Here is a 10,902-nt window from a genome sequence, read left to right as displayed (position 1 = left end):
AGCCCAAGTTCTGCCTGAAAGTTTCTTTGTACCAAATAATACCTTTCTAGATGCAGGATATTTTTTAGGTGGGTTGGTCAATCCATTTTTTCCATTGGAGAGGTACTTAGCAGCGAAATATGAGCACCATGGCTTTTTCTTTTCCTTTGGAAATCTCCATAGCCACTTCATAAGAAGGGCTGGCTTGGTTAAAGTCCACCTCCTTCGTTAAGGTGATTGAAAAAATCCAGACCATAAACAAGATTTCATTTTTTGTATGGGATGTTAATTTTTTTAATCAGCTTACTATCAATAAACCATGTGTTAGGTTCTCGTTGCGGGAGATCTTGGAACGTGCCCGTCGTGTGAATGCGCATACAAATAGGGTCACTATTCGCCTACTACTAAACTCATAAGAAATCCATTTAGAACACATAAAAATCAGTAAAGCAAGGGGAGAGCTCATGCTTTGAGTTTGCTGACTTGATCAATCGAAAAGGCCTGACACTTCGACAGTAACTCACTACCCTTTCAGATAGAGAGATCCTTTATCTAGAGCTAGAGATAGGCCCAAAGTCTTGTGTATGATGGTCGTAGATGGTGTGGTCTCAAGGGTTACCCCAGACCACTCCCTGCTCGAGGAACGTAGTAACTCGACTAAAGGAGAGGCATTTAGATCATGCATGGATGAGAGACCCTTGCTTGAGGGCATGAAGGAATTCACAAGAGAATCAGGGGCAACTGTCAGCAAATCAAATAAGGGGTACCCAGCTCTCTTAAGTTAAGGAAGTTCGTGACCTAATAGGAGTGACTGTAGTCAAGCAAGCAGAAGGTTACAGGCAAGCGGGGTAGTGTACTTTTATCCGCAAAGAATGGGATTGATGCTAAGCTAAGGAATCCCCTACTAATCGAAAGAGGGGATTCAAAAGTGTCTATTCTATATTCCAAGGTGCGAAGGGTCGATGTAATTGAGAAAGAAGCGCTCTAGCTCTCACTTGAAGTACAGGAAGGATAATGACTCGAGCTTTTCCGAATGAAAGGCGATAGGGGACGTACCCTAAGGAAGCAAGAAGGGAGGATTTTCTTTATCACTAGTCCTTGATCCGCCCCCTCGTCGACTAGCTTAACTTGCCGAACCTCCTTTCTTGAAGGCGCGCTTTGCTTTCAAGGCAGCTCGACCTTCAGGAAAGAATTCTTTGCTTTATCTCCTTCGCTACTAAAGGCGAGTTTCCGGTCTTAGCTGAATGTTCTTTCCTCCCTTGCCTACAGCGGCTCTCTCTATCTTTCATGGGGTAATCCTCCCTACTGGGAAGCCACTTTCTGATCCGCCAGCAAGCCTTCACCTCCTCTCGCTATCGGTCAAGCTGCACGCAATCCACAACAACAAGAGAAAGGCCAGTCACAGAACACAAACCCAATCCAGTCGGAGAACCCACCCATGCATTCAATTAGAAAAACCTTCCTTCATGTAGGTGCGGTCGAGCGGAAAAAGCCCAAGAGCTCCCCGCGTGGGGACCACCTACACAGGCATACAGCTGCGCACCAGACGGGTTAACAAAGAGCGCCTGTACACAACATAACAAAGCTTAATCTCCGTCTCAATAGACGGGCAGTTCCATATCGAAATCGATAGCCGGAGAATGGCCCAATGGTTTCTTCCACCTCGGTCGGCGAAAGGTTATTCACAATGTTAATAATCTCCTCCTCAGCAGATAGTCTGACTTCGTTGTCGGCTTGGATCGTAACGATGCTTCCTTTGTAGCGGAATTTCAAACACTGATGATATGTAGAAGAGATTGCCCCAGCTTGATGAGTCTCCCCAAAAATTGATTGAAGGTTGCCTTGATATCTAGGACATGGAACTCTGTCATAAGGCTGAGTGGACTCACTTGAAGATCAAGGGTAAACTTGCCCCTTGCAGCTCTCTTCGAAAGAGAGTATGCTCTTATTGATGCAGACGATGGAGTAAGGAGAGATTCTTTCAAGCCGAGAGTTTGGACAGTTGAAAAAGAAAGGGCACCCTCTTTAGAAGAGTTTGATCACCAAAGAGGTTTTTTCAACTATTCATTGAAAGGGGGAGCTTTACCCGCTAAAGACTTAGAACTCGAGGGGAGACGAATGCTAAGATGAAGGCCAGTCTCGGGAATCAGACTCGGGAAGAATAGGATTTTTTTCCTTGGGACTTTGCCACCCATAACATAAATAGAAGAGGAAGCTTCTGCCCTTTTTCCTTCTTTTGAGTCTACGCACTTTTGCTTAGTATGTTGTTTATATGCTTGTTAATTTAGTTTAATGGATCTTCTCATAGGTAGCTGCCTGTAATTAGCGACCTTCCTCTTTTTTACAAGCATGAGTAGGACTTCTAGTGTTGGGAAAGTCATCCTTTCCTTGACATAAGCTCTAGTTTCTCTCTGTTATGGCATTCCCATATGCTTTATAATTCCTATATGTTTCTATATTTGAGGTAGTATTCTTCTAGAGAAGGAAGAAAAGCCATCAGCCCAGGGATACTCTGTAGACCGTTAGACTCGTGCTTCTGTTGGCTGTTGGGAAGTACTTCGTTTCACTTCTCAAAACATAGGAGAGAAGCCAGTGACCGTAGGAGAGCTTTTTGCCCCTTCCTTGGTTCTTGGTCTATTCCGATGAATAAGACCGAATCGAGTGCATATTTATTCCGATTGCTTCCTTCCTTCGTATTCAATTCGTATCTCGAAAATCTTTTGTTAAAAGTTACCGATCTTGGCTAACATACGGATACTGAACTTCGTTACGTAACGAGTGACAATGGTTCACAGCCCGAGGGCTAATTCAAGTTCCTCTTTCTGTGGAATAACCGGTGCAAGTCTTTTCTGTTACAGTAAGAGCTGTCGAGAAAATAGAAGATCTGGTCCTATCCGTTGCTGGTGTTGAAGGAAGTTAATCAGAATAAGCTGTTTTCAAATTCAAATGGGTTGCAACAACTAATAATAACAACTTATTTTATTCTTAAAAAATAGGTTGCTTTTATTTTTTTTAGAATAGGTTGTTTTCGAATAAGCTCTTTGAAAGATAACTGAATGCGCTTAGTCCCTTGGGGGATTGGTCTGCATTCAGGGGCTCTTTTGAGCACTTTTGAGGAAGTGAAGACGAATAGTCGACTTTGCCTGCTTGACGGCTTTACGGATAAGGAATTCCTTATCAACAAATTGCGTCAATAAGAGAATCGATAAAGAGAATGCTCTCCCACAACCCCTTTTTTCACGGTTTAGGCGGCGAGCGAAAATCAACTCACTTTTGCTCCTCTCCCAAAGGTCTCTGCCCTTCCATCCCTTGGATCGACGAGAGTGCGCCTAGCCAGGAGTGTGGTTGGTGTCACCTCCCGTGCGCTAGCTGTGCCGGATGTTTATTCGCCCACTCCTTCACAGAGCGATGACTAACAGCCGGGGATTCTTTTAGTAGAGCCTGAAAGTAGCGCTTGGCTCGATTCCAACCACGGACGGAGATACATTTCATCCATATCGCGGGCCTCACATGGACAAAATTCCGCTCTTCTTGCTCCACCAATAAGAAAACATCAAGAGCTTCCTCGTTCGTACTCAATCAGTAGATCAATGATTCGAATGCGCATCCCTATCCAGTCAATAAAGAAAGATTAGGTTCGCGCTTCACTTCATATTTGAAAAATCTAAATAAAAACGAAGAAATCTCGTTGTCGCGGGCAGGCCTCTTTACCATCTTTCTACTCGAGACACGAGTAGAAAGAAAGAGAGTAATAAAACATGGTCAGTTCATCTGGATCGTTTCATCGAGCAGGGTGGGCGACCCTTCTTGCTTGCTTGGCCGTCAAAGAGAGGTGCGGAATTGGCAACACTATCGGAGTTGCTAGCAGATCGAAATCGGAGGGAATCAGTGCCAATCAGTCACAACAACAGCCAGCCTTGGAATAAGATCAGTCATTCCAGCAAACGTAGGCTTGAAAGCCGGAGTGCGTCAGGTTTTCGAGTCGATCCATATCCAATAGCTTGATTGGTCGAATGACCAGGAGGGGCTTGCTAAAAGCCATTCACCGCCTTTGGAAAAGGATTCTCGCGTCCCCTTTCCTTCCTCAAATCTGCCTCCAGCAAGACGCCAAAAGCCGTATAGTGCAGGAGCCCTGACGTGAACGGACGTTTTCTTTGTCTAAAAACCGGAGACATCGCACCTGCAGTGTCTCAATCTCCTCATCAAAAAAATCGGAAGTTGGGAGCGTTCTCTTTCTCCCTCTTTGTGCTTGAGCTGACTCATCCTCACAAAATATCTTGGTGAGAAACTCCTGCTCTGAATGGGTAAAGGAGGTGAGCTTGGAGATTGACTGGGAAGAAAGCGAAAACCTGGGTCGGCTGAGACACTTGGACTTGAGGGGAACCCCATAATCTGCTTAGGAACCGCTCATTCTTCTTACTCCCGCTCCTCGTCGGAAGGAAGTTTCTGTTGATTCACCAGCGTGAAGATAAGTAGATGTGGCCCAGGGTTCTTCGGAAACCATTGATCGAGTAGTTTATCCGGTTCCATTTGATCCATCAGTGGTTGATCTTCTAGGTGAAAGAGCTCCTATTCTAGCTTCTACTCCCACGGGAGGGGGCAGTCAATTCACTCAGTGGGCGAGCTTTCCCGGGTCGGGAGAGTCCTGTTTCATAGGTAGGGGTGAAGTAGACTCTGAGTCAAACAAAGAAAAGAAGCGTCGCTTTGCTTTAGCCTGGTTATTAGCTTACTTACTAAAGGACGTAGCTCCACTGGAAATTCTCTACCCTTGCTCGCCTGCTTGAGTTCAAGATTGAGTTTCAGAATCAAAAGAATCAATAGAAAGAAAAGTGCTTACTGTAGCCGTAACTTTCACTGTCTATTAATCTAGCTAGCTATCCAGCTTAGTCTGCCTTCTACTCTTTCTTAGCCTAACTTCCTCTGTTGAGGGATAGGAATGAATCTAAACTACTTAAGAATCTACTTTAAGGTCAATCACAAAGATAAATTATTAAATAAAGTCTCTGGCTCAGCTTTATCAGATTGGGGAATATAAAGTACTTCCTCCCCTGTCCTTTCTTCATCTCAACTACTAGGATTGGAAGACTTCCACATCAAGTGGAGAGTATAGAACAAAAAAAAGTGGATGTCGGTACCAAAGTTGCTGATTAAGCTGTTACTGCGGTTCTTTATTTTATATAGGATCAAACTCTTCTTTTGACTATGATTGGGCCTATAACGAAAGTGGTAGAACCTCGTGAACCAGGCGTACTACTTCTTTTTTCCTTTCTTCTCTTATGATATTTCTAGGGGAAGATGAAGAATGATGCTATAGCCTCTCACTTTTCCGCTATCCGCCTTCTTGTGATAGGGAGATGAGGGATGCAGACATTGATTACATACTAGTTTTTCAGACCTTCTGCTGAAAGCCTTCAAAATCCTCTTCTAGTCGCTTACCTACCTCGAGGAGTGACTCTTTTTCTTGTGTTTAGCTGAGGGAAGGAAGGTGTTATGGCCTGCCCGAGGAGGAGATTCAGTCCCTTTTTATGGCTGTGGAGAAGTGGACGAGGATCGCGGAGGTGTTCTCACTATGGTGATTCGGTGAAGAGGGCGTAAGCCTAGTGATTATTGTTGAGATCTTGTTGGTAGACCTCCACGATATGCGAATGTAGCTACTTCAGAGTATGTTCCCACTCCTAATCCTTCAACCACTACTGAGCATAAAACTCTATCTGTGTCTGAGGATGAGTACACTAAGTTCTTTCAGTATCAAGCAGCAAAGCTTTAATCTATTCCTACTGCATCATTCGCCCTACCTTTCTTTCTCTTTCCTATTGACATAGCAAAGTATGGTTCCAGCGAAACCCGTCTATTCATTCGTTTGTAGCTGAATTTCTCTTATTCTGGTAACATTCATTCCTGCTGTTTGTGAGTAGTCTTCCCGGTTTATCCTCTGTAATAAGAGGTAAGAGTAGTAGGAGCGATACCGTTGTAGCTAGAGTAGTAAATCAAATCCCTTTTTCGAGAAAGTGGTAATGAATGGTCTGTAGTAAGCAAACCCAGTAGTAGCTGTTATTAGTAATACCAGTCATTCCTCGGATGGGAAGGCGTAGGCGTAAAGTAAAAAGGCGGTGGGCTGGCTTAGACAGCAAGCAAGCGAGGAGATTCACCAAGCCGGTGTGACAGTATGAGTAGGGTAGACTAGCAGGCAAAGGAAGCTCGGATCTTTCCATCTCACTTCACTCCGATTGACCTAAGGAAAGGCATGAATAGATGAATAGGCTGCAGCTGTTGTTGGAGTATCATAGAATAAAGCAAATCCCCTAAAATAGAAGGGTTCGTCTTTCAGCTTCTTTGCTAGTCTTAGAGTCTAACACCCGGGTAGAAGAAAAGGAAGAAGTAATCGAAGAAGAGAATTAACTAACTATCCCGGATAACCTTTAAATTGCAAGGAGTCTTCTTAGCGGCCTTGAAGGAGTGAAAGAGAGAAGAAAGAGTAGCCGTTGTTGGTGTAAGCCTATCAGCTGTTGAATAAGCAGTGTTAGCACCAAAGAAGGATGGATGGGAGCTGCTGCTATAATATAAGAGTAGAGCGTTGAACTTTATTGATTTTACCCGATGCTCAAGTTCTGAGTGGGCGTAGGCGCACGTTCTCAAAGGTGGATTTGATAAGTGGATACAACCATGGTATTGGTTGGGTGGGGAGACGAATGGAAGACGGCCTTCAGCACAAAGGAGGGCCCGTATGAGTGGCTCGTGATGCCGTTCGGTCTCACCCATGCACGCACCGAGTACCTTTATGCAACTGATGAATGAGGTACTGAGACCATAGAGGGGGTAAATTCCGTATACCTGAATGATCTTTCTCTTTCCGGAGTGAGGAAGACCTAAACCGTAACTTGTGGGAATTTTTGGATAAAGTTGTATGTCAACTTGGAAAAGGGCGAGGGTGGTCTACGATCAGTTGGGAAACTCGTATACCGACGGGTTTGGTTGATCCCGGGAGGGATTGAAGATAGACCAGTCCAAGCAAGAAAGAGTAAGTGAGGCGGCTATGAAGGCGTCAGGAGGTACGAGAAATGTAAAAATGTCAACAGTAAGTTTCTACGAAATTGGAGTGGGATAGCGTCGGGTCTGGCTTTGTACTGGAGGAAGGAAGGGCACAAGGTAGCGTAGCTTCGAGCTACTGAAAAGACGCTTTACCTTTGTTTTTACCGGATTTTTCACAGTGATTTTTGAGGTGTGATCGTAGACCACCCTCGGGGAAGGCAATAGGAGGGGTGGAGGGCAGACCAGTGAAGTTTTAGAGCTCGAAGTTGGACGACGCTCAGCAAAATGACTCCACGTATGATCCAAAATTTCAATGGTGAGAGCACTGAAAAATGTTCAAAACTATCTATTGCCAAAGGATTCGTAGTGCACACGGACCATCAAGTACGGAGGTTCAACCAGTCTCAAGAGAAGTTGAACGCGAAAGAGTCAAAGTGGGTGTTCTTCCTTCCATCGTGCGTGATACGACATAAGGCAGGGAAGCGCAACGTCGTAGCAGATGCACTAAGTAGAAGGGCCATGCTACTGCAGTCTGTGGAAACCGTAGTGAACTACGGAGGAAGGTGGGGACGGATAATTTTAGGACTTTTGCGAGGCATGGAGGTTGAGCGGGAACCCGGGGAGATCGAAGTAGTGGACTACTTTAGATTAGAATGATGTTCTATTTTTGAAACCTGCATACTGAACTTTACGAGAGACCCTATTGAAAATGAAGGAGTTAGAGGGCGGAGCGGGGAGCTAAGACAAAACGTACCAATTGGTAGAGGAGAACTACTATTGGATTGGCCCGGGACATTGAAAGATTTGTTTAGTCGTGTCGTCTTTGTAAGGAATAAAAAGGTGGCAAGAGGTCTTTATTCCCAGGCTCGTAAACTCGCTCCTAGTTCTTCTCCCATTTTCGCCCACCAGATAAGGCGCATCCCTTCGCGGAGTCCTTCCTACCCAAGAAAGAAGAATAGAATGAGGGTTTACAGGGTGAGCTTCAGGCGAACTAAAGGGAGTAGATCACTAGCCAAGTGTTAACAGTCAAAAGTCCCGATGATGATTTAGGAATGAAGTGAGTCTGCTTGCCTGTCTAGTCGGAGATAGCCTTTTCAAAGTCAGGAGTGGCGGGATGCTAAAGAGAATGCTGCTGCTGCTTCTGAGTTCGCATGTGCCTCGGGAGAACCACTACATATAAATATGCCTCTATGCCATTAACTTCGCATCTCGAAAGATAAAAATCTAGAGAAAGAAAAATCCCCTTTTAAACGATAAGCGCTACGCCCCTCCTTGCCTAAGAGTTCTTGCTTCCTTAATAAATTACCTGCTGCTCTCCTTGCTGCTTTCCACTAAGGGTCTGAAAGAGTTGGATAAAGTTTCACTCTCGATGGCAAGGCTGGGGGAAGATCGAAACTTCTAAGAGGTGAACCTGTTTCCGGATTCCTTCTAGCGCTTAAGGTGCGTAGCGGATTGACTAAGAGATGGGGCATTACCGGTGTTGGGATACCTTTGAATATAACTCAACGTATAGAAAGGAAGAGGTTGGGGCTTCTCTCTAGATAGTGAGTGGTCGAAACTTTGGGATCTAATTCCATATCGACAAGCATATCATAAAGTCGGCCCTTTCGCGAGAACCTCTATACCCCGCCATAAAATGCGGCGCATAGCCATGAGACGGCGACGAGTAAGGGACAGGGAGGGGCAATTGCCAGCAATGCCTGGTAAACATGTAGAAAAGACAGTTGAGAAGGCCTTTAGGGGCGCTGTTTTCATCCAACTAGAAATATCGTAGGAGAAGCAAAAGAATGTAACATCCTTCCTTCTTCTTCTACCGTTCCTACTCAACCGATCTGCGACAGCATAAATATACTTTAACAGCGGATATGCGACCTTCATTCACTAGATGTAAAGAAACCATCCAAAGGGGGAAACCCGCATACCCACTTTTCCCCTCCCCCCCGCGATGCAGGGGGCCTCGCTGTCGCCTTTGGCTCGAGCTACTTTTGCTCCTGGAACGGATAGCCTGCTGCCCAAAATCAAGCCCTATCGTGTTTTTTAAGAAAACTGGGATGCAACTGCGGTCTGGCTCTTTTGCAGTCTTTTGCCTGTAAGGAACTCCCCACTTGGATGGAATGGTCTTGCCGGAACTAATTTGTAGGATGGATGCACCGGAGATGGCAGTAACCTATTCCTAAAGATGACCGTAGGAGTCAAGTCTCGCTAACGAGAGTATAGAGTCAGTCTAAATTGAACCTGGAATACTAGACATGCTACTCTCAACAAAGGAATGCAACTAGAGGGATCCGACCATCAATGTTCGTTCCGCCGGACCTATGGATAAAATGACTCGATACTCTGCTGCTACTGCTATTACTACTGATGAGTCCCTACTGAAGGAATTCTGTATTTATTCACTAGTCATCTCGTATCTTAGCTGAACGGTCACCGGCTTCGCGAGACCATTTCGGTCTACGCTGGAGACTGTCTCAGTCCCTCTGGCTAGGCTCTTTGGGCCGACAGTTTCTCGATCAACTAGATGACGCATTTGAACAAAGACAGAACGAATCCAATCCTTAATATACACAATTTTTACTGATGACCGTGTGGTGCAGACTCTATTTGAATGGGTATTCTTGTTACCCTAGTTGAATTACGCTCAGTCCTTCATCTTACTGACCTGTGCATATTCACTCAACCCAAGGCAGGAGATGACTTTGATTACCCGTTCCGCACCTGGATGACTGAATTTCATGCTTCAAAGCAGAGTTGAAACCCTAGCACCGAACCCTAGAAGTGAACTAGTAGAATTAAAAATAGGCTAATGAGTCCGCTGCACACTTTCTATATCCGTACCTCATGCCCCCAATCATTCGACTGATAGTTCCGATCCATGTACTGTGCCTCTGAACTTTGACTCCTGACTTGACTTCGGAATGAGATGAGGGAAAGAATCCATATCTATCTGAGACAGCTGAAAATGCGTACTTACTGAATCAAGTCATTTTCCATCGAGTGAGATCCCTTGCCTTATAGGTTCATTGAACTAGTTTCATTCCCGAAGATCACTGAACTACCTTAGGGGTTCACTCACTTGAAAGCGTCTTCGAGTTATCATCAAATAAATGCATGGGTTTTTTCATAGCTACTTTTTCTTCCCGTACAGAACGAGTTCCGTCCCTTTCGACATACGCCCTACCCCCTTCATGTTCCCGAGGTCAATTAAAGGATCCGTTCACCCTACCTGTCGAGATAGACACAGGTGGTAGTCTCATTACTAATGCCACTGGCAGGCGATCGGTTTAGTTCTGGATCATCTACGCCTCTGGTCCTTAAGAGTCTTTTCTACGCTACGATCTTTGATTAAAAAAAGCGAGATGCTTCCAAAAAATACAGTTTGATTTCATTGTTTTCATCAAGGTCCGTTGTTGTGACTGGAAGAATTGATTCAGAATCGGATGCCCTATCTTCCTTCCCCTTCTTCTGAGTGAGGACATATCCTAATGAATTAGACGACCTCGGAAGGAACCATTAGAGGAGAAGGGTGGTCGTAGATCAGGTGAGGAAGGTTACTGGCCCAATATGAAGGAAGACGTTGAAGATTATGTGAGTACCTGTTTTACCTGCCTGCAGGACAAGACTGAGAGATCTCATCCTGCAGGTCTACTCGAGCCTCTACCAATCCTGGAGCGACCGTGGGAAAGTCTTTCTTTCTTTGGATTTCATTGTGGGATTGCCAAAAGTGAAATTGTAGAGATAAACAGAGTTGAGGAAAAAAAGTTCTTTTTTTACGAAGAGAATTCAGCCTCTGATTGTCTCGATTCGCCTTGGGTTCAATACTAGGCTTTTAGGTGATCCTTCTCGAACAGAATATGCTAGTTATAGTGGAAGAGGACGCCTATGACCACCAGCTCC

At 44.9% G+C, this 10,902-nt stretch overlaps 3 protein-coding genes across 3 annotated transcripts in view; all 3 read left to right on the top strand.

Annotated features, from left to right (window-relative positions):
* LOC128284183 (NADH-ubiquinone oxidoreductase chain 4) overlaps positions 1-9,107 on the top strand; it is a 23,798-nt gene extending 14,691 nt beyond the window's left edge. The window contains exon 4 of the mRNA XM_053021946.1: positions 1-9,107. This exon is cut by the window's left edge and continues 6,212 nt beyond it. The gene's annotated coding sequence lies outside the window, so the exon portion shown is untranslated.
* LOC128283941 (uncharacterized tatC-like protein ymf16) overlaps positions 1-9,107 on the top strand; it is a gene marked incomplete at its 5' end in the record, with an annotated part of 10,568 nt that extends 1,461 nt beyond the window's left edge. The window contains one exon of the mRNA XM_053021352.1: positions 1-9,107. This exon is cut by the window's left edge and continues 1,461 nt beyond it.
* Positions 5,334-5,746, top strand: LOC128283940 (uncharacterized). Its single transcript, XM_053021351.1, is given in 4 exon segments — positions 5,334-5,363; positions 5,451-5,534; positions 5,536-5,551; positions 5,595-5,746. Coding segments are annotated over 4 exon segments (282 nt in total).
* Positions 9,108-10,902: the final 1,795 nt, after the last annotated feature.

Source organism: Gossypium arboreum, chromosome 11, assembly GCF_025698485.1.
Source record: "Gossypium arboreum isolate Shixiya-1 chromosome 11, ASM2569848v2, whole genome shotgun sequence".
NCBI lineage: Eukaryota > Viridiplantae > Streptophyta > Magnoliopsida > Malvales > Malvaceae > Gossypium > Gossypium arboreum.
This window is presented reverse-complemented; position numbering and strand designations above follow the sequence as displayed.